The sequence below is a fragment of the Oncorhynchus gorbuscha genome, unplaced genomic scaffold, assembly GCF_021184085.1.
Source record: "Oncorhynchus gorbuscha isolate QuinsamMale2020 ecotype Even-year unplaced genomic scaffold, OgorEven_v1.0 Un_scaffold_2427, whole genome shotgun sequence".
Taxonomy (NCBI): domain Eukaryota; kingdom Metazoa; phylum Chordata; class Actinopteri; order Salmoniformes; family Salmonidae; genus Oncorhynchus; species Oncorhynchus gorbuscha.
This window is the reverse complement of record NW_025746943.1, coordinates 22,972-49,183: the sequence shown is the minus strand read 5'-3', so window position 1 is coordinate 49,183 and position 26,212 is coordinate 22,972. Positions and strand designations below refer to the sequence as shown.

At 47.2% G+C, this 26,212-nt stretch overlaps 1 protein-coding gene across 1 annotated transcript in view; it reads left to right on the top strand.

The window, feature by feature from the left end:
• Positions 1 to 17,004, top strand: part of LOC124025764 (myosin-11-like) — a 45,035-nt gene extending 28,031 nt beyond the window's left edge. The window contains 6 exon segments of the mRNA XM_046339102.1: positions 2,306 to 2,391; positions 4,948 to 5,071; positions 8,936 to 9,144; positions 10,961 to 11,069; positions 12,968 to 13,140; positions 16,776 to 17,004. Coding sequence (XP_046195058.1) covers positions 2,306 to 2,391; positions 4,948 to 5,071; positions 8,936 to 9,144; positions 10,961 to 11,069; positions 12,968 to 13,140; positions 16,776 to 16,998 — 924 coding nt within the window. The 3' untranslated portion in view covers positions 16,999 to 17,004.
• The last annotated feature ends 9,208 nt before the right edge of the window (positions 17,005 to 26,212 follow it).

Below are 26,212 nucleotides of genomic sequence, written 5' to 3'. Positions count from 1 at the left end.
CCCTCTCCTCCTCCATCTCTTCACTCTGACTCTCTCCTGTTCTTATCTCCTAACATGCCCCCCTCTCTCCTGTTATTGTCTCCTAACATGCCCCCCTCTCTCCTGTTATTGTCTCCTAACATGCCCCCCCTCTCTCCTCCTCCATCTCTTCACTCTGACTCTCTCCTGTTCTTATCTCCTAACATGCCCCCCTCTCTCCTGTTATTGTCTCCTAACATGCCCCCCTCTCTCCTGTTATTGTCTCCTAACATGCCCCCCTCTCTCCTGTTATTGTCTCCTAACATGCCCCCCCCTCTCTCTCCTCCTCCATCTCTTCACTCTGACTCTCTCCTGTTCTTATCTCCTAACATGCCCCCCCTCTCTCCTGTTATTGTCTCCTAACATGCCCCCCTCTCTCCTGTTCTTGTCTCCTAACATGCCCCCTCTCTCCTGTTCTTATCTCCTAACATGCCCCCCTCTCTCCTGTTCTTATCTCCTAACATGCCCCCCTCTCTCCTGTTCTTATCTCCTAACATGCCCCCCTCTCTCCTGTTCTTATCTCCTAACATGCCCCCCTCTCTCCTGTTCTTATCTCCTAACATGCCCCCCTCTCTCCTGTTCTTATCTCCTAACATGCCCCCCTCTCTCCTGTTCTTGTCTCCTAACATGCCCCCCTCTCTCCTGTTCTTGTCTCCTAACATGCCCCCCTCTCTCCTGTTCTTGTCTCCTAACATGCCCCCCTCTCTCCTGTTCTTGTCTCCTAACATGCCCCCCTCTCTCCTGTTATTGTCTCCTAACATGCCCCCCTCTCCTGTTCTTGTCTCCTAACATGCCCCCTCTCCTGTTCTTGTCTCCTAACATGCCCCCCTCTCTCCTCCTCCATCTCTTCACTCTGCCTCTCTCCTGTTCTTATCTCCTAACATGCCCCCCCTCTCTCCTGTTATTGTCTCCTAACATGCCCCCCTCTCTCCTCCTCCATCTCTTCACTCTGCCTCTCTCCTGTTCTTATCTCCTAACATGCCCCCCTCTCTCCTGTTCTTGTCTCCTAACATGCCCCCTCTCTCCTGTTCTTGTCTCCTAACATGCCCCCCTCTCTCCTGTTATTGTCTCCTAACATGCCCCCCTCTCTCCTCCTCCATCTCTTCACTCTGCCTCTCTCCTGTTCTTATCTCCTAACATGCCCCCTCTCTCCTGTTCTTGTCTCCTAACATGCCCCCCTCTCTCCTGTTCTTGTCTCCTAACATGCCCCCCTCTCTCCTGTTATTGTCTCCTAACATGCCCCCTCTCTCTCCTCCTCCATCTCTTCACTCTGCCTCTCTCCTGTTCTTATCTCCTAACATGCCCCCCTCTCTCCTGTTCTTGTCTCCTAACATGCCCCCTCTCTCCTCCTCCATCTCTTCACTCTGCCTCTCTCCTGTTCTTATCTCCTAACATGCCCCCTCTCTCCTGTTCTTATCTCCTAACATGCCCCCCTCTCTCCTGTTCTTGTCTCCTAACATGCCCCCCCCCCTCTCCTGTTCTTGTCTCCTAACATGCCCCCCCTCTCCTGTTCTTATCTCCTAACATGCCCCCCTCTCTCTCCTGTTATTGTCTCCTAACATGCCCCCCTCTCTCCTCCTCCATCTCTTCACTCGGACTCTCTCCTGTTCTTATCTCCTAACATGCCCCCCCTCTCCTGTTCTTGTCTCCTAACATGCCCCCCTCTCTCCTGTTCTTGTCTCCTAACATGCCCCCCTCTCTCCTGTTCCCCGGGACCACCCATACGTAGAATGTATGCACACATGACTGTAAGTCGCTTTGGATAAAAGCGTCTGCTAAATGGCATATATTATTATTATATTATTGTCTCCTAACATGCCCCCCTCTCTCCTGTTCTTGTCTCCTAACATGCCCCCCTCTCTCCTGTTCTTGTCTCCTAACATGCCCCCCCTCTCTCCTGTTCTTGTCTCCTAACATGCCCCCCTCTCTCCTGTTCTTGTCTCCTAACATGCCCCCCTCTCTCCTGTTCTTGTCTCCTAACATGCCCCCCCTCTCCTGTTCTTGTCTCCTAACATGCCCCCTCTCTCCTGTTCTTGTCTCCTAACATGCCCCCCTCTCTCCTGTTCTTGTCTCCTAACATGCCCCCTCTCTCCTGTTCTTGTCTCCTAACATGCCCCCCCCTCTCTCCTCCTCCATCTCTTCACTCTGACTCTCTCCTGTTCTTGTCTCCTAACATGCCCCCCTCTCTCCTGTTCTTGTCTCCTAACATGCCCCCTCTCTCCTGTTATTGTCTCCTAACATGCCCCCTCTCTCCTCCTCCATCTCTTCACTCTTTGTCCCCCTGTAGGACTTGGCTGCGGCAGAGAGGGCTCGTAAACAGGCCGAGACAGAGAGAGATGAGATGTCTGAGGATCTGGCCAGCAACTCTGGAAAGTGAGTGTGTAGGCTACTTTTAAAAGGTCCCCTAGACTGTGTCCCAAATGCCACCCTATAGGCCATTGGTCCGTGGTCTAAAGTAGTGCACTATAAAGGGAATAGGATGTAATATGGGACACAGGCCTCATCTCTTTTCCTTCATCTGTATTGATGTAGAACATCTGGACATGTGACAACATCCTCAGTACTGTAACACCTAACCCTTACCCCTTAACCCTACCCTAAAACTAACCTAACCCTTAACCCTTAACCCTTAACCCTACCCTAAAACTAACCTAACCCTTAACCCAAACCTAAACCCAAACCTAAACCTAACCTTTAACCCAAACCTAACCTAAACCTTAACCCTTAACCCTTAACCCAAACCTAACCTTTAACCCTTAACCCAAACCCAACCATACCCTAAAACTAACCTAACCCTTAACCCTTAACCCTTAACCCAAACTTAACCTAACCCTTAACGCTTAACCCAAACCTAACCCTACCCTAAAACTAACCTTAACCCAAACCTCACCATACCTTAAAACGAACCTAACCCTTAACCCAAACCTAACCATACCCTAAAACTAACCTAAACCCTTAACCCGAACCTAACCATACCCTAAACCTAACCTAACCCTTAACCCAAACCTAACCATACCCTAAAACTAACCTTAACCCAAACCTAACCATACCCTAAAACTAACCTAACCCTTGACCCAAACTTAACCATACCCTAAAACTAACCTTAACCCTTAACCCAAACCTAACCCTACCCTAAAACTAACCTTAACCCAAACCTAACCCTTAACCCAAACCTAACCATACCCTAAAACTAACCTAACCCTTAATCCAAACCTAACCATACCCTAAAACTAACCTAACCCTTAACCCAAACCTAACCATACCCTAAAACTAACCTTAACCCTTAACCCAAACCTAACCCTACCCTAAAACTAACCTAACCCTTAGGCCTAAACCTAACCCTTAACTCAAACTCAAACCATACCCTAAAACTAACCTTAACCCTAACCCAAACTTAACCCTTAAACCTAACCCTTAACCCAAACCTAAACCTAACCTTTAACCCAAACCTAACCTAAACCTTAACCCTTAACCCTTAACCCAAACCTAACCTTTAACCCTTAACCCAAACCCAACCATACCCTAAAACTAACCTAACCCTTAACCCTTAACCCTTAACCCAAACTTAACCTAACCCTTAACGCTTAACCCAAACCTAACCCTACCCTAAAACTAACCTTAACCCAAACCTCACCATACCTTAAAACGAACCTAACCCTTAACCCAAACCTAACCATACCCTAAAACTAACCTAAACCCTTAACCCGAACCTAACCATACCCTAAACCTAACCTAACCCTTAACCCAAACCTAACCATACCCTAAAACTAACCTTAACCCAAACCTAACCATACCCTAAAACTAACCTAACCCTTAACCCAAACCTAACCATACCCTAAAACTAACCTTAACCCTTAACCCAAACCTAACCCTACCCTAAAACTAACCTAACCCTTAGGCCTAAACCTAACCCTTAACTCAAACTCAAACCATACCCTAAAACTAACCTTAACCCTAACCCAAACTTAACCCTTAAACCTAACCCTTAACCCAAACCTAACCATACCCTAAAACTAACCTTAACCCTTAACCCAAACCTAACCCTACCCTAAAACTAACCTAACCCTGAACCCAAACCTAACCATACCCTAAAACTAACCTAACCCTGAACCCAAACCTAACCATACCCTAAAACTAACCTAACCCTGAACCCAAACCTAACCCTACCCTAAAACTAACCTTAACCCTTAAACCTAACCCTTAACCCAAACTTAACCCTTAAACCTAACCGTTAACCCAAACTTCACCCTACCCTAAAACTAACCTAACCCTTCACCCAAACCTAACCATACCCTAAAACTAACCTTAACGCTTAAACCTAACCCTTAACCCAAACCTAACCATACCCTAAAAATAACCTTAACCCTAACCCAAACTTAACCCTTAAACCTAAACCTAACCCAAACTTAACCCTTAACCCAAACTTAACCATACCCTAAAACTAACCTTAACCCTTATGCCTAAACTTAACTCTTAACCCAAACTTAACCCTTAAACCTAAATTTAACCCTTGACCCAAGCTTAACCCTTAAACCTAACCCTTAACCCAAACTAAACCATACCCTAAAACTAACCTTAACCCTAACCCAAACTTAACCCTTAAACCTAACCCTTAACCCAAACTTAACCCTTAAACCTAACCCTTAACCCAAACTTAACCCTTAAACCTAACCCTTAACCCAAACTTAACCATACCCTAAAACTAACCTTAACCCTAATGCCTAGACCTAACCCTTAACCAAAAACTTAACCCTTAAACTTAACCCTTAACCCAAACTTAACACTTAAACCTAAACCTTACCTTTAACTCATTAGTTTCTCCCATTCAATTCAGTGCAGACTATTGACATTTATACTGTCTCTGCTCATCTGCTCCTCTTCCTCTTCTTCTCCTCCTCCTCTCCTCTTCCTCTCTCCTCCTCTTCTCAGGTCTATGATGTCCGATGAGAAGCGTCGTCTGGAGGCTAAGATCAGCCAGCTAGAGGAAGAGCTGGAGGAGGAGCAGGCCAACATGGAGAACCTCCACGACCGCCTCCGGAAGACACAGCAACAGGTAGGAGAGGGGGGGAGTATACACTAGGTAGTGTGTAGGTGGGAGGGGAGTGTGCTTCAGGTAGGGTTTACGGGGAGGGGAATATGCACTAGGTAGTGTGAAGGGAGGAGGAGCAGACCAAGAGACACTCAGTGACTTCCCTACCTCTTCCCTTTACTGTCTCCATACCTCTTCCCTTTACTGTCTCCCTACCTCTTCCCTTTACTGTCTCCATACCTCTTCCCTGTACTGTCTCCCTACCTCTTCCCTTTACTGTCTCCTTACCTCTTCCCTTTACTGTCTCCCTACCTCTTCCCTTTACTGTCTCCCTACCTCTTCCCTTTACTGTCTCCTTACCTCTTCCCTTTACTGTCTCCATACCTCTTCCCTTTACTGTCTCCTTACCTCTTCCCTTTACTGTCTCCATACCTCTTCCCTTTACTGTCTCCCTACCTCTTCCCTGTACTGTCTCCCTACCTCTTCCCTTTACTGTCTCCCTACCTCTTCCCTGTACTGTCTCCCTACCTCTTCCCTTTACTGTCTCCCTTTACTGTCTCCTTACCTCTTCCCTTTACTGTCTCCCTACCTCTTCCCTGTACTGTCTCCCGACCTCTTCCCTTTACTGTCTCCCTACCTCTTCTCTTTACTGTCTCCATACCTCTTCCCTTTACTGTCTCCCTACCTCTTCCCTTTACTGTCTCCCTACCTCTTCCCTGTACTGTCTCCCGACCTCTTCCCTTTACTGTCTCCCTACCTCTTCCCTTTACTGTCTCCCTACCTCTTCTCTTTACTGTCTCCATACCTCTTCCCTTTACTGTCTCCCTACCTCTTCCCTTTACTGTCTCCCTACCTCTTCCCTTTACTGTCTCCCTTTACTGTCTCCTTACCCCTTCCCTTTACTGTCTCCCTACCTCTTCCCTGTACTGTCTCCCTACCTCTTCCCTTTACTGTCTCCCTACCTCTTCCCTTTACTGTCTCCCTACCTCTTCCCTTTACTGTCCCCCGACCTCTTCCCTTTACTGTCTCCCTACCTCTTCCCTTTACTGTCTCCCGACCTCTTCCCTTTACTGTCTCCCTACCTCTTCCCTTTACTGTCTCCCTACCTCTTCCCTTTACTGTCCCCCGACCTCTTCCCTTTACTGTCTCCCTACCTCTTCCCTTTACTGTCTCCCTACCTCTTCCCTTTACTGTCTCCCTACCTCTTCCCTTTACTGTCTCCATACCTCTTCCCTTTACTGTCTCCCTACCTCTTCCCTTTACTGTCTCCCTACCTCTTCCCTTTACTGTCTCCCTACCTCTTCCCTTTACTGTCTCCCTACCTCTTCCCTTTACTGTCTCCCTACCTCTTCCCTTTACTGTCTCCCTACCTCTTCCCTTTACTGTCTCCCTACCTCTTCCCTTTACTGTCTCCCTACCTCTTCCCTTTACTGTCCCCCGACCTCTTCCCTTTACTGTCCCCCGACCTCTTCCCTTTACTGTCTCCCTACCTCTTCCCTTTACTGTCTCCCGACCTCTTCCCTTTACTGTCTCCCTACCTCTTCCCTTTACTGTCTCCCTACCTCTTCTCTTTACTGTCTCCATACCTCTTCCCTTTACTGTCTCCCTACCTCTTCCCTTTACTGTCTCCCTACCTCTTCCCTGTACTGTCTCCATACCTCTTCCATTTACTGTCTCCCTACCTCTTCCCTTTACTGTCTCCATACCTCTTCCCTTTACTGTCTCCATACCTCTTCCCTTTACTGTCTCCCTACCTCTTCCCTTTACTGTCTCCCTTTACTGTCTCCTTACCTCTTCCCTTTACTGTCTCCCTACCTCTTCCCTGTACTGTCTCCCGACCTCTTCCCTTTACTGTCTCCTGACCTCTTCCCTTTACTGTCCCCCGACCTCTTCCCTTTACTGTCTCCCTACCTCTTCCCTTTACTGTCCCCCGACCTCTTCCCTTTACTGTCTCCCTACCTCTTCCCTTTACTGTCTCCTTACCTCTTCCCTTTACTGTCTCCCTACCTCTTCCCTTTACTGTCTCCATACCTCTTCCCTTTACTGTCTCCATACCTCTTCCCTTTACTGTCTCCCTACCTCTTCCCTTTACTGTCTCCCTACCTCTTCCCTTTACCGTCTCCATACCTCTTCCCTTTACTGTCTCCATACCTCTTCCCTTTACTGTCTCCCTACCTCTTCCCTTTACTGTCTCCCTACCTCTTCCCTTTACTGTCTCCTTACCTCTTCCCTTTACTGTCTCCCTACCTCTTCCCTTTACCGTCTCCATACCTCTTCCCTATACTGTCTCCCTTTACTGTCTCCCTACCTCTTCCCTTTACTGTCTCCCTACCTCTTCCCTTTACTGTCTCCCTACCTCTTCCCTTTACTGTCTCCCTACCTCTTCCCTTTACTGTCTCCCTACCTCTTCCCTTTACTGTCTCCCTACCTCTTCCCTTTACTGTCTCCCTACCTCTTCCCTTTACTGTCTCCCTACCTCTTCCCTTTACTGTCTCCCTACCTCTTCCCTTTACCGTCTCCATACCTCTTCCCTTTACTGTCTCCATACCTCTTCCCTTTACTGTCTCCCTACCTCTTCCCTTTACTGTCTCCCTACCTCTTCCCTTTACTGTCTCCTTACCTCTTCCCTTTACTGTCTCCCTACCTCTTCCCTTTACCGTCTCTCGATCTCTTCCCTTTACTGTCTCCATACCTCTTCCCTATACTGTCTCCCTTTACTGTCTCCCTACCTCTTCCCTTTACTGTCTCCCTACCTCTTCCCTTTACTGTCTCCCTACCTCTTCCCTTTACTGTCTCCCTACCTCTTCCCTTTACTGTCTCCCTACCTCTTCCCTTTACTGTCTCCCTTTACTGTCTCCCTGCATCTTCCCTTTACTGTCTCCATACCTCTTCCCTTTACTGTCTCCCTTTACTGTCTCCATACCTCTTCCCTTTACTGTCTCCATACCTCTTCCCTTTACTGTCTCCCTACCTCTTCCCTTTACTGTCTCCATACCACTTCCCTTTACTGTCTCTCTTTACTGTCTCCCTGCATCTTCCCTTTACTGTCTCCATACCTCTTCCCTTTACTGTCTCCCTTTACTGTCTCCATACCTCTTCCCTTTACTGTCTCCATACCTCTTCCCTTTACTGTCTCCCTACCTCTTCCCTTTACTGTCTCCATACCTCTTACCTTTACTGTCCCCCCACCTCTTCCCTTTACTGTCTCCATACCTCTTCCCTTTACTGTCTCCATACCTCTTCCCTTTACTGTCTCCATACCTCTTCCCTTTACTGTCTCCCTACCTCTTCCCTTTACTGTCTCCCTACCTCTTCCCTTTACTGTCTCCCTACCTCTTCCCTTTACTGTCTCCCTACCTCTTCCCTTTACTGTCTCCCTACCTCTTCCCTTTACTGTCTCCCTACCTCTTCCCTTTACTGTCTCCCTACCTCTTCCCTTTACTGTCTCCCTACCTCTTCCCTTTACTGTCTCCCTACCTCTTCCCTTTACTGTCTCCATACCTCTTCCCTTTACTGTCTCCCTACCTCTTCCCTTTACTGTCTCCCTACCTCTTCCCTTTACTGTCTCCCTACCTCTTCCCTTTACTGTCTCCCTACCTCTTCCCTTTACTGTCTCCCTACCTCTTCCCTTTACTGTCTCCCTACCTCTTCCCTTTACTGTCTCCCTACCTCTTCCCTTTACTGTCTCCCTACCTCTTCCCTTTACTGTCCCCCGACCTCTTCCCTTTACTGTCTCCCTACCTCTTCCCTTTACTGTCTCCCTACCTCTTCCCTTTACTGTCAGACCAGAAGGAATCTCCTATCTCTTCCCCCTGGTCCTAACCTCTTCCTCCCATGACCCCCTCTCTAAAGTGATGATGTGTGCGTCTCTCTATCCTTTCCCCCTAGGTGGATCAGTTGAGCAGTGAGCTGCAGGCTGAGCGTAGTTCCTCCCAGAGCAGTGAGGGCGCCAGACAGCAGCTCGAGAGGCAGAACAAGGATCTGAAGCTCAAGCTACAGGAGATGGAGGGTCAGGGGAGGTCAAAGTTCAAATCCTCCATCGCCGCCCTGGAGGCCAAACTACACCAGCTGGAGGAGCAGCTGGAGCTGGAGAACAGGTAAGGACAGGAGAGGGGGAGGAGAGGAGAGGAGGAGACAGGAACAGCTCAGGTGGGGTCAGGAGAGGATGATGGGAAATGTAGTTCTTACTCACATGGTCATGATGAACTACATAAAGAACTTGATCTCAATGCAACAGGCAAGGTAGGTAAATATACACTCTCTGGACAGTTTATTAGGTACACCAAAAACCTATCCTTCCTACAGAAGGCCGCGTGGCCGTGGCTTGCTATATAAAAGAGGCAGACAGGCATCAAGGCATTCAGTTACTGTTCGATTGAACTTTAGAATGGGTAAAACCAGTGACCTAAGCGACTTCGAGCGAGGTCGAGGGGTCGAAGGAGAACGGCAACAATCGTGCAATCCAACAGACGGGACACAAACAGGCAAATCCCGGCGCTGTACAACAGTGGTGTGCATAACGGCATCTCACGAATGCACATCTCATCGATCTCTGTCACGGATGGGCTGTTGCAGCAGACTACCACACCGGGTTCCCCTCCCATCTGCTACAAAGAGGAAGAAGCGGCTCCAGTGGACACGTGATCCACTACAATAGAGAAGTGGGAAAACATCGCCTGGAAAATGACAGCGAGTTCAGTTTACTTGAGTGGCCAGATCAGTCCCCAGGTCAGTCCCCAGACCAGTCCCCAGATCAGTCCCCAGATGAATCCCCAGACCAGTCCCCAGATGAATCCCCAGATCAGTCCCCAGGTCAGTCCCCAGATCAGTCCCCAGATGAATCCCCAGACCAGTCCCCAGATGAATCCCCAGATCAGACCCCAGGTCAGTCACCAGATCAGTCCCCAGACCAGTCCCCAGATCAGTCCCCAGGTCAGTCCCTAGGTCAGTCCCCAGACCTCAACCCAATAGAATATCTTTGCGATGAGATGTAACTGACTGTTCCCAGTATGAGCGTACCGCCGTCCAATCTGCAGAAACGTTTTTCGACAACTTGTAGAATGCCCTTGTGTGATGTCAACATCCCTGTGAAACGGCACCTTGTAGAATGAAGAATTCAAGCTGTTCTGGAGGCAAAGGAAGATGGGTATACCTAATAAACTGAAGGTGTACCTAATAAACTGGACCTGGTACTATGTAAGTGTACCTAATAAACTGTCCGGGTACTAGATGGGTGTACCTAATAAACTGGACCTGGTACTAGATGGGTGTACCTAATAAACTGGACCTGGTACTAGATGGGTGTACCTACTAAACTGGACCTGGTACTAGATGGGTGTACCTAATAAACTGGACCTGGTACTAAATAATAATAATAATAATATATGCCATTTAGCAGACGCTTTTATCCAAAGCGACTTACAGTCATGTGTGCATACATTCTACGTATGGGTGGTCCCGGGGATCGAACCCACAACCCTGGCGTTACAAGCGCCATGCTCTACCAACTGAGCTAGATGGGTGTACCTAATAAACTGGACCAGGTACTAGATGGGTGTACCTAATAAACTGTCCGGTGAGTGTATAAACCCAATAGTAATACTGTAGTGATGGAATGGATAGTGCAGTCATCATTACAGTTGGATGCATTGGTACCTTTCTGACAATTCAGATTGTTGGTAGAGGACATCAATGGGACTCCCTGCCTAAAGAAAGGTTAAATAAAATATATATCAGCTGTAAAGTTCTGGCTTGGTGTGTGGTGTGTGTGTGTGTGTGTGTGTGTGTGTGTGTGTGTGTGTGTGTGTGTGTGTGTGTGTGTGTGTGTGTGTGTGTGTGTGTGTGTGTGTGTGTGTGTGTGTGTGTGTGTGTGTGTGTGTGTGTGTGTGTGTGTGTGTGTGTGTGTGTGTCCAGAGAGAGACAGACCAGCGCTAAAGCAACGCGTCAGAAAGAGAAGAAACTGAAGGATCTGACCATCCAGATGGAGGAAGACAGGAAACAGGCAGAGCAGTACAAGGACCAGGTAACACACACACACACACACATATATATATATATATATATATATATATATATATACAGTGCCTTGCGAAAGTATTCGGCCCCCTTGAACTTTGCGACCTTTTGCCACATTTCAGGCTTCAAACAGAAAGATATAAAACTGTATTTTTTTGTGAAGAATCAACAACAAGTGGGACACAATCATGAAGTGGAACGACATTTATTGGATATTTCAAACTTTTTTAACAAATCAAAAACTGAAACATTGGGCGTGCAAAATTATTCAGCCCCCTTAAGTTAATACTTTGTAGCGCCACCTTTTGCTGCGATTAAAGCTGCAAGTCGCTTGGGGTATGTCTCTATCAGTTTTGCACATCGAGAGACTGACATTTTTTCCCATTCCTCCTTGCAAAACAGCTCGAGCTCAGTGAGGTTGGATGGAGAACATTTGTGAACAGCAGTTTTCAGTTCTTTCCACAGATTCTCGATTGGATTCAGGTCTGGACTTTGACTTGGCCATTCTAACACCTGGATATGTTTATTTTTGAACCATTCCATTGTAGATTTTGCTTTATGTTTTGGATCATTGTCTTGTTGGAAGACAAATCTCAGTCCCAGTCTCAGGTCTTTTGCAGACTCCATCAGGTTTTCTTCCAGAATGGTCCTTTATTTGGCTCCATCCATCTTCCCATCAATTTTAACCATCTTCCCTGTCCCTGCTGAAGAAAAGCAGGCTCAAACCATGATACTGCCACCACCATGTTTGACAGTGGGGATGGTGTGTTCAGGGTGATGAGCTGTGTTGCTTTTATGCCAAACATAACGTTTTGCATTGTTGCCAAAAAGTTCAATTTTGGTTTTATCTGACCAGAGCACCTTCATCCACATGTTTGGTGTGTCTCCCAGGTGGCTTGTGGCAAACTTTAAACAACACTTTTTATGGATATATTTAAGAAATGGCTTTCTTCTTGCCACTCTTCCATAAAGGCCAGATTTGTGCAATATACGACTGATTGTTGTCCTATGGACAGAGTCTCCCACCTCAGCTGTAGATCTCTGCAGTTCATCCAGAGTGATCATGGGCCTCTTGGCTGCATTTCTGATCAGTCTTCTCCTTGTATGAGCTGAAAGTTTAGAGGGACGGCCAGGTCTTGGTAGATTTGCAGTGGTCTGATACTCCTTCCATTTCAATATTATCGCTTGCACAGTGCTCCTTGGGATGTTTAAAGCTTGGGAAATCTTTTTGTATCCAAATCCGGCTTTAAACTTCTTCACAACAGTATCTCGGACCTGCCTGGTGTGTTCCTTGTTCTTCATGATGCTCTCTGCACTTTTAACGGACCTCTGAGACTTTCACAGTGCAGGTGCATTTATACGGAGACTTGATTACACACAGGTGGATTGTATTTATCATAATTAGTCATTTAGGTCAACATTGGATCATTCAGAGATCCTCACTGAACTTCTGGAGAGAGTTTGCTGCACTGAAAGTAAAGGGGCTGAATAATTTTGCACGCCCAATTTTTCAGTTTTTGATTTGTTAAAAAAGTTTGAAATATCCAATAAATGTCGTTCCACTTCATGATTGTATCCCACTTGTTGTTGATTCTTCACAAAAAAATACAGTTTTATATCTTTATGTTTGAAGCCTGAAATGTGGCAAAAGGTCGCAAAGTTTAAGGGGGCCGAATACTTTCGCAAGGCACTGTATATACACACACACATTCCAACACATATCCTTCAATTTTAAAACATATTTTTGAGTTTGCTTTTTGGCTTCCTTCCCTCGTGTGTGTGTGTGTGTGTGTGTGTGTGTGTGTGTGTGTGTGTGTGTGTGTGTGTGTGTGTGTGTGTGTGTGTGTGTGTGTGTGTGTGTGTGTGTGTGTGTGTGTGTGTGTGTGTGTGTGTGTGTGTGACTAGGCGGAGAAGGCTAACGTGCGTGTGAAGCAGCTGAAGCGTCAGCTGGAGGAGGCGGAGGAGGAGTCTCAACGGGTTGCCGCGGGACGCAGGAAGTTACAGAGAGAACTGGACGAAGCCTCCGAGGCCAACGACGCCATCAGCAGGGAGGTGTCGGCCCTAAAGAGCAAACTCAGGTACACACAGGTTATTCCGCCTGGCTAAATACAACACTATGCAGACATCACACTGAAGTCCACCTCGAGATGATGTTTTTACACCAGGTAGGTGCTGTGAAGTTGTTTTACAGGGTTACAGCCATAGTAGAAATGCAGCTCGTTCAATTTGAAGTGATTGTGTTAGCGGTGTTGTTAGCTAGCTCCTCTGAACAACAGTGTCCTGATGAGAGAGCACATGTTCTATGCCAGGTGAATTCCTGTCTCATTAGCTCGTTGTTATGGATGTATACAAATAAATGTAAACATCTTAAAACAAATGCAGCTACTGTTGCTGTTAATCTGTTGCTGTTAATCTGGCTGCACAGTTGGACGTGACTGTAACATGCTGACGAGACCGGCGCGCACGTGCGCTATCGTGTGCATGTTTTTTGTTTTGTCTATCCACACCTGACGTGGCCAGGACACGCAGGTTGAAATATCAAAACACACTCTGAACCAACTACATTCATTTGGAGACAGGTCGAAACGCATGAAACATTCATTGGCAATTTAGCTAGCTTGTTGTTGCGAGCTAATTTGTCCTGGGATATAAACATTGGGTTGTTATTTTACCTGAAATGTACAAGGTCCTCTACTCTGACTATTAAGCCACAGATAAAAGGGTAAACCGAGTTCGTTTCTAGCCAGAATCTCTCCTCCTTCCGTCTTCTTCTTCTTCTGGACTTTATATGGTGGTTGGCAACCAACTTTAAGGTGCATTACCACCACCAACTGGACTGGAGTGTGGACCTCAGGTTCATCTTTCAATCACCCACGTGGGTATATGCTGCTAAAAACCAATGAGGAGATGGGAGAGGCGGGACTTGCAGCGCTTTTGCGTCAAAAATAGAACCAAGTTCTATTAGTGCCTGGCTATGCAGACGCTAGTTGACGCTACGCAGATGCTAGTTGACGCTACGCAGACTCTAGTTGACACCAAGCAGACGCTAGTTGACGCTACGCAGACGCTAGTTGGCGCTACGCAGACGCTAGTTGACACCAAGCAGACGCTAGTTGACGCTACACAGACGCTAGTTGACACTACGCAGATGCTAGTTGACACCAAGCAGACGCTAGTTGACGCTACACAGACGCTAGTTGACACTACGCAGACGCTAGTTGGCGCTACGCAGACGCTAGTTGACGCTACGCAGACGCTAGTTGACGCTACGCAGACGCTAGTTGATGCTACGCAGACGCTAGTTGACACCAAGCAGACGCTAGTTGACACCAAGCAGACGCTAGTTGACGCTACACAGACGCTAGTTGGTGCTACGCAGACGCTAGTTGATGCTACGCAGACGCTAGTTGACGCTACGCAGACTCTAGTTGGCGCTACGCAGACTCTAGTTGACGCTACGCAGACGCTAGTTGACGCTACGCAGACTCTAGTTGACACCAAGCAGATGCTAGTTGACGCTACGCAGACGCTAGTTGGCGCTACGCAGACGCTAGTTGACACCAAGCAGACGCTAGTTGACGCCACACAGACGCTAGTTGACACTACGCAGACGCTAGTTGACACCAAGCAGACGCTAGTTGACGCTACGCAGACTCTAGTTGACGCTACGCAGACGCTAGTTGACGCTACGCAGACTCTAGTTGACGCTACGCAGACTCTAGTTGACGCTACACAGACGCTAGTTGGCACTACGCAGACGCTAGTTGGCACTACGCAGACGCTAGTTGACACCAAGCAGACGCTAGTTGACGCTACGCAGACGCTAGTTGACACCAAGCAGACGCTAGTTGACGCTACGCAGACGCTAGTTGGTGCTACGCAGACGCTAGTTGACACCAAGCAGACGCTAGTTGACGCTACACAGACGCTAGTTGGTGCTACGCAGACGCTAGTTGGTGCTACGCAGATGCTAGTTGATGCTAGTTGACGCTACGCAGACGCTAGTTGATGCTAGTTGACGCTAGTTGACGCTACGCAGACACTAGTCGACACTACACAGACGCTAGTTGGTGCTACGCAGACGCTAGTTGATGCTAGTTGACACTACACAGACGCTAGTTGGCGCTACGCAGACGCTAGTTGATGCTAGTTGACACTACGCAGACGCTAGTTGGCGCTACGCAGACGCTAGTCGACACTACGCAGACGCTAGTTGATGCTAGTTGACGCTGGTTGACACTACGCAGATGCTAGTTGGCGCTACGCAGACGCTAGTTGACGCTACGCAGACTCTAGTTGACGCTAGTTGACACTACGTAGACGCTAGTTGGCACTACGCAGACGCTAGTTGACGCTCGCAAGCAGTTTGGATTAAATGATTGAATAACATGTATGTGTACATTTATTTTGCAACGCTCGTGGCACACGACGCAAGCGGTGGGTTCAACGTGTAAGTTAGCAGTAGTTAGCTAGCTAGCAAGGGATAAGAACGTTGTCAATTAAATACAACACACTACACCTGACCTGTATATAGTAGACAATATAACACTACACCTGGCCTGTATATAGTAGACAATATAACACTACACCTGGCCTGTATATAGTAGACAATACAACACTACACCTGGCCTGTATATAGTAGACAATACAACACTACACCTGGCCTGTATATAGTAGACAATACAACACTACACCTGGCCTGTATATAGTAGACAATATAACTCTGCACCTGACTGAAGACCAGCCAAAACAAGATGATGTTGATGTTCTTTCTCTTCCTCTTCTGTCTCTGACACCTCTTCAAACCTGTCCTTTAGATATTAACTTGCCCTCAAACGCTTCTCTGTCTGCCTCTCGCTGAGTCATCTTTACTTCGGCAATCAACTTAATACTCACATCATTACTTGACTTGGGAATCTACAGCAACTCTGCAGCTAATTCAACTAAGTTTTTCTGATGACACTTTCTCAAAGTCTTCCTCAAAATCTTCCTTAAACTCTTCCTCAAATTCTTCCTTAAAGCCTGCCTTAAACTCTTCCTCAAATTCTTCCTTAAACTCTTCCTCAAAATCTTCCTTAAATTCTTCCTCAAACTCTTCCTCAAACTCTTCCTCAAATTCTTCCTTAAACTCTTCCTCAAACTCTTCCTCAAAATCTTCCTCAAACTCTTCCTCAAATTCTTCCTCAAACTCTTCCTCAAACTCTTCCTTAAAGCCTTCCTCAAACTCTTCCTCAAATTCTTCCTTAAAGCCTTCCTCAAACTCTTCCTCAAATTCTTCCTTAAATCCTTCCTCAAACTCTTCCTCAAATTCTTCCTTAAACTCTTCCTCAAAATCTACCTTAAATTCTTCCTCAAACTCTTCCTCAATCTCTTCCTCAACTTAAACTCCTCAGCCTTTTGCTAACCCTTGGTCTCTCATTCATCCTCTGTCTTCACCTCTAACCCCTCCTCTTCTATAGCAGCCTTTTCTTCCAGTTCTTCTTCCAACAGTGTTTAAGGTCTAACCATCCAGACACCTATGTTTCTTACATGGCTCTGGAAACCAACTATACCTCTAACTTAACTCATTTCCTCTCTGTCTGGTTCTGGCATCTCTTCTTCTTCCCTCTCCAAATTCTAACTTTTTCTTCTCTTCCTCCAATACGGCCTTCTATTCTGCCTCTTCCCTCTGCCTCTAATTCCATTATTTCCCCGACATTCCCGTCCTTCCCAGGCGAGGAGGAGGGGAGTCATCTTTCAGCAGCAGTCCTCGTCGCGTGGGGAGCGTTGGGAATGTCAGCCTCAGTCGGACCGGGAGCCGGAGGAGCAGAGCTGGGGATAATGAAGGGAATGGTGGGAATTCTGAGAACACAAACAACGTTCCAGAAGAGGAGGAGCCTCTGTTCTCGTCCACCCCGCCTCCAGAGGACATCAGCGGAACCCTGACGGAAGAGTAGAGGGACAAAGTCCTTCCCTGACTTCCCTCAATACATCTTTCCATTTCCTGTCTTTTATCCCTCCCTCGTTCCCTCTCCTTCCATTCTTCCTTTTATCTTTCCCTGTCTCCACTCCTCCCTCATTCTCTCTCCTTCCATTCCTCCTTTTAATCTTTCCCTCCTTCCACTTCTCCCTTCTTCCCTCCCTTCTCTCCTCCCCTTCCTCCTTCCTTTTCTGCTCCCTTCTTCCCTCCCCTCCCCTTCCCTTCCTCCTTTTTCTCTTCCCTTCCTCCCTCCCTTCCCTTCCTCCTTTTTCTCCTCCTTCTTCCCTCCCCTTCCTCCTTTTTTCCTCCCTTCCTCCCTCCCCTTCCCTTCCTCCTTTTTCTCCTCCCTTCTTCCCTCCCCTTCCCTTCCTCCTTTTCTCCTCCCTCCCTTCCTTCCTCCCTCCCTTCCCTTCCTCTTTTCCTCCTCCCTCCCTTCCTCCCTCCCTTCCCTCCTTTTTCTCCTCCCTTCTTCCCTCCCCTTCCCTTCCTTTTCTCCTCCTTCTTCCTTCCCCTTCCCTTCCTCCTTTTCTCCCCCTTCTTCCCTCCCCTTCCCTTCCTTTTCTCCCCCTTCTTCCCTCCCCTTCCCTTCCTTTTCTCCTCCCTTCTTCCCTCCCCTTCCCTTCCTTTTCTTCCCTTCTTCCCTCCCTTCTTCCCTCCCCTTCCTTCCTTTTTCTCCTCCTTCTTCCCTCCCCTTCCCTTCCTCCCTTCTTCCCTCCCATTCCCTTCCTCCTTTTTCTCCTCCCTTCTTCCCTCCCCCTTCCCTCCCCTTCCCTTCCTCCTTTTTCCCTCCCCTTCCCTTCCTCCTTTTTTCTCCTCCCTTCTTCCCTCCCCTTCCCTTCCTCCTTTTTCTCCTCCCTTCTTCCCTCCCCTTCCTCCTTTTTTCTCCTCCCTTCTTCCCTCCCCTTCCTCCTTTTTCTCCTCCCTTCTTCCCTCCCCTTCCTCCTTTTTCTCCTCCCTTCTTCCCTCCCCTTCCTCCTTTTTCTCCTCCCTTCTTCCCTCCCCTTCCTCCTTTTTCTCCTCCCTTCTTCCCTCCCCTTCCTCCTTTTTCTCCTCCCTTCTTCCTTCCCCTTCCTCCTTTTTCTCTTCCCTTCCTCCTCTTTCTCCTCCCTTCTTCCCTCCCCTTCCCTTCCTCCTTTTTCTCCTCCCTTCTTCCTTCCCTTCCTCCCTTTTCTCCTCCCTTCTTCCTTCCCTTCCTCCCTTCTTCCCTCCCCTTCCCTTCCTCCTTTTTCTCCTCCCTTCTTCCCTCCCCTTCCCTTCCTCCTTTTTCTCCTCCCTCCCTTCCTTCCTCCCTCCCCTTCCCTTCCTCTTTTTTCTCCTCCCTCCCTTCCTCCCTCCCCTTCCTCCTTTTTCTCCTCCCTTCTTCCCTCCCCTTCCCTTCCTTTTCTCCTCCTTCTTCCTTCCCCTTCCCTTCCTCCTTTTCTCCCCCTTCTTCCCTCCCCTTCCCTTCCTTTTCTCCTCCCTTCTTCCCTCCCTTCCCTTCCTTTTCTCCTCCCTTCTTCCCTCCCCTTCCCTTCCTTTTCTCCTCCCTTCTTCCCTCCCTTCCCTTCCTTTTTCTCCTCCCTTCTTCCCTCCCCTTCCCTTCCTCCCTTCTTCCTCCCATTCCCTTCCTCCTTTTCTCCTCCCTTCTTCCCTCCCCTTCCCTCCCTTCCTTCCTCCTTTTTCTCCTCCCCTTCCTTCCTCCTTTTTTCTCCTCCCCTTCTTCCCTCCCCTTCCCTTCCTCCTTTTCTCTCCTCCCCTTCTTCCCTCCCCTTCCTCCTTTTTTCTCCTCCTTCTTCCCTCCCCTTCCTCCTTTTTCTCCCTCCCTTCTTCCCTCCCTTCCTCCTTTTTCTCCTCCCTTCTTCCCTCCCCTTCCTCCTTTTTCTCCTCCCTTCTTCCCTCCCCTTCCTCCTTTTTCTCCTCCCTTCTTCCCTCCCCTTCCTCCTTTTTCTCCTCCCTTCTTCCCTTCTTCCCTCCCTTTGCTCCTCCCTTCTTCTCTCCCCCTCCCTTCCTTCCATCCCGACTAAAGTTCTTATACCCCGCCCCCTTTTTATGCCTCACCTGTCTGTGACAATAGCTTTGATTGTGTCACCAAAATGTCACAAAGTACAGTGTGAGCTGTTTTAAACTGAAGTTATAGCTTATTGCAGATGTCATAATATATATCTGAAGTTATAGCTTAAAGATGGTTTTTCTCTCTACTTTTATTTAGTGGATTATATTTTCAAGCAGTTAAACTAATTCTTTAATCTGGGTATTTAATGTGAATTGAGTTGATATAGAGTAAACCCAGGGACAATACTGTCTAAAGATAGATTTAATCAGATAGGCTGTGTGCTGGGTCTTTGTTTTTCATTCATGATGAGTTCCTTACTGACGCACACACACACACACACACACACACACACACACACACACACACACACACACACACACACACACACACACTACAGCCCTACTGCTATGATCTACGTTGATTTTAGGTTCACATCAAATTATATTCCACAATCATACTAGCCTCATCCCAGATCTGTTTGCGCCATCATGTCAACTCATGACTGGTACCCAGGCTACAATCCTACAGGACACAGACAGACTGGTGCCCAGGCTACAATCCTACAGGACACAGACAGACTGGTACCCAGGCTACAATCCTACAGGACACAGACAGGCTGGTACCCAGGCTACAATCCTACAGGACACAGACAGGCTGGTACCCAGGCTACAATCCTACAGGACACAGACAGACTGGTGCCCAGGCTACAATCCTACAGGACACAGACAGACTGGTGCCCAGGCTACAATCCTACAGGACACAGACAGGCTGGTACCCAGGCTACAATCCTACAGGACACAGACAGACTGGTACCCAGGCTACAATCCTACAGGACACAGACAGACTGGTGCCCAGGCTACAATCCTACAGGACACAGACAGACTGGTGCCCAGGCTACAATCCTACAGGACACAGACAGACTGGTACCCAGGCTACAATCCTACAGGACACAGACAGACTGGTACCCAGGCTACAATCCTACAGGACACAGACAGACTGGTACCCAGGCTACAATCCTACAGGACACAGACAGACTGGTACCCAGGCTACAATCCTACAGGACACAGACAGACTGGTACCCAGGCTACAATCCTACAGGACACAGACAGACTGGTACCCAGGCTACAATCCTACAGGACACAGACAGACTGGTACCCAGGCTACAATCCTACAGGACACAGACAGACTGGTACCCAGGCTACAATCCTACAGGACACAGACAGACTGGTACCCAGGCTACAATCCTACAGGACACAGACAGACTGGTACCCAGGCTACAATCCTACAGGACACAGACAGACTGGTGCCCAGGCTACAATCCTACAGGACACAGACAGACTGGTGCCCAGGCTACAATCCTACAGGACACAGACAGACTGGTGCCCAGGCTACAATTCTACAGGACACAGACAGACTGGTGCCCAGGCTACAATCCTACAGGACACAGACAGACTGGTACCCAGGCTACAATCCTACAGGACACAGACAGACTGGTACCCAGGCTACAATCCTACAGGACACAGACAGACTGGTACCCAGGCTACAATCCTACAGGACACAGACAGACTGGTACCCAGGCTACAATCCTACAGGACACAGACAGACTGGTACCCAGGCTACAATCCTACAGGACACAGACAGACTGGTGCCCAGGCTACAATCCTACAGGACACAGACAGACTGGTGCCCAGGCTACAATCCTACAGGACACAGACAGACTGGTACCCAGGCTACAATTCTACAGGACACAGACAGACTGGTGCCCAGGCTACAATCCTACAGGACACAGACAGACTGGTACCCAGGCTACAATCCTACAGGACACAGACAGACTGGTACCCAGGCTACAATAGTTTACATGGCTTTCAGTACCATTCAGTGTCAAGGGTTATTTGGTTGAATTGTTTGTGAAAACACCTAAATATATATTTTAAATGCTATAAACTATTTTCAAATCACCACAATCGTGTGTTCTTGTCTGTGGATTTTGTTCAACAGCAACAAAAAAAAGACATCTCTTTCACCAAGTCAGTTTTATTGAGGACAGTTGGGTCAGAGACACATTTAACCCAACATGACTTATTAGATACAGGAAGAGGCATCCCAGGATGAAACACATATTTCATGGGGAAAACTAAATGTGTACATTTTAGTACAGAAGCTTGTGAGTGGCTACACAAAGCAACAACATGACATCTCATTGGGTGTCCCATCTCTGTGACTTCCTGATTCACAGAAACAAGACACACCCCCCTCCACACTGAGTTAGAAATGTTTCAAATGATATTGCTTCATACGTTCTACCCCCTGAGCAACAAGCAGTAACAGTCACACGTAGGTATCCACTCCCATTATAAACACAACATTCTATTTTCTTACATCCTATATTATTACTAGTACCATATAGGGAAAAAGTTAGAACCCAAAGCAAGTGACTCAACCCTTACATGTATTTTGTAACATAAAACATGTTTCCTTGAAGTAATCATGTGTCATCCCTCATCACAGAACAAGGTTACTTTCAGGGTTGGGCTCAGTTCCATTGCAATTCAGTCCTTATTTCATGGTTGGGCTCAGTTCCATTTCAATTCAGTCATTCTTTCAGGGTTGGGCTCAGTTCCATTTCAATTCAGTCATTATTTCATGGTCGGGCTCAGTTCCATTTCAATTCAGTCATTATTTCATGGTTGGGCTCAGTTCCATTTCAATTCAGTCATTATTTCATGGTTGGGCTCAGTTCCATTTCAATTCAGTCATTATTTCATGGTCGGGCTCAGTTCCATTTCAATTCAGTCATTATTTCATGGTTGGGCTCAGTTCCATTTCAATTCAGTCATTATTTCATGGTTGGGCTCAGTTCCATTTCAATTCAGTCATTATTTCATGGTTGGGCTCAGTTCCATTTCAATTCAGTCATTATTTCATGGTTGGGCTCAGTTCCATTTCAATTCAGTCATTCTTTCAGGGTTGGGCTCAGTTCCATTTCAATTCAGTCATTATTTCATGGTCGGGCTCAGTTCCATTTCAATTCAGTCATTATTTCATGGTTGGGCTCAGTTCCATTTCAGTCATTCTTTCATGGTTGGGCTCAGTTCCATTTCAATTCAGTCAATCCTGGAAATAAACGGACGTTCCAATTGTCTCTCCATTAAAAAAAGTGTATTTCAGTTTACTTCCTAAATTGAAACAGAATTGGTAACTTTTTATACTCCTGGATGGCAAAAGTACTGAGCTGAACTGAGCAGCCAACTGATATTATTCATCTCTTCCACTTAGCACCTAGCTCTGGGCACTTGGTAAATCTGTAAGGATTGGATAGGTATAAACATGGTGAATACTTCACCTAGCCTCATCAGAGGACGAGGTGGAAGTGTTCTTTATCATATTGCGTTGCTACTCCCGTCTATCCAACACTTTCAGATCTACTACATTTGCCTAGGACCTAGGGAGGAGGGTAGTTGGGGCTAAATGTTAGTTTGTTTGGCGTTGACGCTATAGCATTGGCTAGAACTGAATGGGCTGAGGTGTATTACCGGTACCTGAGCAGTAGAAAGAGACATCTTTAATAAGGTCATACCACACTGAGGTCCCAGCTACACAGAGACATCTTTAATAAGGTCAGACCACACTGAGGTCCCAGCTACACAGAGACATCTTTAATAAGATCAGACCACACTGAGGTCCCAGCTACACAGAGACATCTTTAATAAGGTCAGACCACACTGAGGTCCCAGCTACACAGAGACATCTTTAATAAGATCAGACCACACTGAGGTCCCAGCTACACAGAGACATCTTTAATAAGGTCAGACCACACTGAGGTCCCAGCTACACAGAGACATCTTTAATAAGGTCAGACCACACTGAGGTCCCAGCTACACAGAGACATCTTTAATAAGATCAGACCACACTGAGGTCCCAGCTACACAGAGACATCTTTAATAAGATCAGACCACACTGAGGTCCCAGCTACACAAGAGACATCTTTAATAAGGTCATACCACACTGAGGTCCCAGCTACACAGAGACATCTTTAATAAGATCAGACCACACTGAGGTCCCAGCTACACAAGAGACATCTTTAATAAGGTCAGACCACACTGAGACATCTTTAATAAGGTCAGACCACACTGAGGTCCCAGCTACACAGAGACATCTTTAATAAGGTCAGACCACACTGAGGTCCCAGCTACACAGAGACATCTTTAATAAGGTCAGACCACACTGAGGTCCCAGCTACACAGAGACATCTTTAATAAGGTCAGACCACACTGTGGTCTCAGAGTAAGGCACAAAGCTTCACCCAACAGGATATAAGCGACAATATCATCAATATAGGTGTGACAGTATTTGAGTGCGTCCATAAATGGCACCCTATTCCCTATATAGCATCCTACTTTTGACTGGCTCCTATGACTGAGTAGTATGCCCTTACTTCTAACTGGGGGGAAAAAGTAGGGCCCTATATAGGGAATGTGTTGATATTTAAGCCCCAAGCCTGTCATCACAGAACGAACCAACAAATACCCAAAACATAGGGGTGAGAATGATCAACCAGCTATTCAAACCCACATACCCAGGCCATTGAGCGCCTTCAGAGACTGTGTTAGCCCGCTGAGTTAAAGCCAAGGCATTACCCTTGGGTGCTTACGCGAGTCTTCAGATCTCAGGCCAAGTTATTCACCATGCAAGCATAGTAACCCCAGTGGTTCACAACCAGTGGTACTAGAACCCTTGGGGGTAATTGGCCAATCCACGGGGGCTACTTGAGACTCCTGAGACCACAGGCTTACTGGTCAGAGACTCATGAGACCACAGGCTTACTGGTCAGAGACTCCTGAGACCACAGGCTTACTGGTCAAAGACTCATGAGACCACAGGCTTACTGGTCAGAGACTCATGAGACCACAGGCTTACTGGTCAGAGACTCATGAGACCACAGGCTTACTGGTCAGAGACTCATGAGACCACAGGCTTACTGGTCAGAGACTCATGAGACCACAGGCTTACTGGTCAGAGACTCATGAGACCACAGGCTTACTGGTCAAAGACTCATGAGACCACAGGCTTACTGGTCAGAGACTCATGAGGGGGTAGAGGGCAGAGCATGGAGTACATTACTTGGTGGTGAACCACTGGTTTATCCGAGCCAAATAACCTCTGTTACACTTGTGCCACCATATACAATATGTTAAACACTCATCTTGTATGGGGTATAACCCCTGAGATTCTAAACCACATTCACAGGGCAGAGCGAGTCATTGAGGACTTCCACCATTTTGAAGTAGTCAAGAAGTGGCTGGTACTTGCTATCGGTCAGGAAAGGATTACAGAATTCCATCCAGGTCAGTAGGACTGATCAGCCAATGAATTATACTATACTAACATTACATAACTGCAGGTGCCAGTAAATCACCAAACTTGTCTTTATACCCGTTCAGACAACACCCTCCAGGGGGCAGTAAAATCACCAACCTTGTCTTTATACCTGTTCAGACAACACCCTCCAGGGGGCAGTAAATCACCATCCTGGTCTTTATACCTGTTCAGACAACACCCTCCAGGGGGCAGTAAATCACCAACCTTGTCTTTATACCTGTTCAGACAACACCCTCCAGGGGGCAGTAAATCACCATCCTGGTCTTTATACCTGTTCAGACAACACCCTCCAGGGGGCAGTAAATCACCAACCTTGTCTTTATACCTGTACCTTTATACCTGTTTGAAAAATTCCGGTAACTTTAAAAAAAACATGTTTTTTTAAATAAATGGATTTCTAGAATTCCTGGTTGGAATGTTGGATTTCCAGAATTCCTGGTTGGAATGTTGGATTTCTAGAATTCCTGGTTGGAATGTTGGATTTCCAGAATTCCTGGTTGGAATGTTGGATTTCTTGCTTATTCCCGCTTGATTCCGTGTATCTTCTAACACTGATTTATGGAATATGTGGGAAATTTGAGAAAGTTGTCTGAATTTTGCCGCCCTAGTCAGTCATTCACAGGTAAGGCCGTCGCATAACAAACGTAAATCTGGACTACCCTCTGAGCAACATACGTGGCTGTCTGTCATATCCAAATATCAACATTTCCACTTACAACTATAAAACACAGCTTCAATCTCCACGTGGATTACTCATGGATTGTTCATTCATGACTTCTACTAGTAAGAACATCCTACTGTATTGCTGTAGTTTAAACACATTATAGGCCAAGAAGGCATCATTAACTTTGGTCATCTAACTCTGTTACATCAGCCTAGCCATGTTGAAGGTGCTCTATCAGCCTAGCCATGTTGAAGATATCTTATCAGCCTAGCCATGAAGATCTCTATCAGCCTAGCCATGTTGAAGCTCTATCAGCCTAACCATGTCGACGAGCTCTATCAGCCTAGCCGTGTTGAAGGTGCTCCATCAGCCTAGCCATGTTGAAGGTGCTCTATCAGCCTAGCCATGTTGAAGATATCTTATCAGCCTAGCCATGAAGATCTCTATCAGCCTAGCCATGTTGAAGCTCTATCAGCCTAACCATGTCGACGAGCTCTATCAGCCTAGCCGTGTTGAAGGTGCTCCATCAGCCTAGCCATGTTGAAGGTGCTCCATCAGCCTAGCCATGTTGAAGATCTCTTATCAGCCTAGCCATGTTGAAGATCTCTTATCAGCCTAGCCATGTTGAAGATCTCTTATCAGCCTAGCCATGTTGAAGATCTCTTATCAGCCTAGCCATGTTGAAGAGCTCTTATCAGCCTAGCCATGTTGAAGAGCTCTTATCAGCCTAGCCATGTTGAAGAGCTCTATCAGCCTAGCCATGTTGAAGAGCTCTTATCAGCCTAGCCATGTTGAAGGTGATCCATCAGCCTAGCCATGTTGAAGAGCTCTATCAGCCTAGCCATGTTGAAGAGCTCTATCAGCCTAACCATGTTGAAGCTCTCTATCAGCCTATCCATGTTGAAGGAGCTCTAACAGCCTAGCCATGTTGAAGAGCTCTATCAGCCTAGCCATGTTGAAGAGCTCTTATCAGCCTAGCCATGTTGAAGGTGATCCATCAGCCTAGCCATGTTGAAGAGCTCTATCAGCCTAGCCATGTTGAAGAGCTCTATCAGCCTAACCATGTTGAAGCTCTCTATCAGCCTATCCATGTTGAAGGAGCTCTAACAGCCTAGC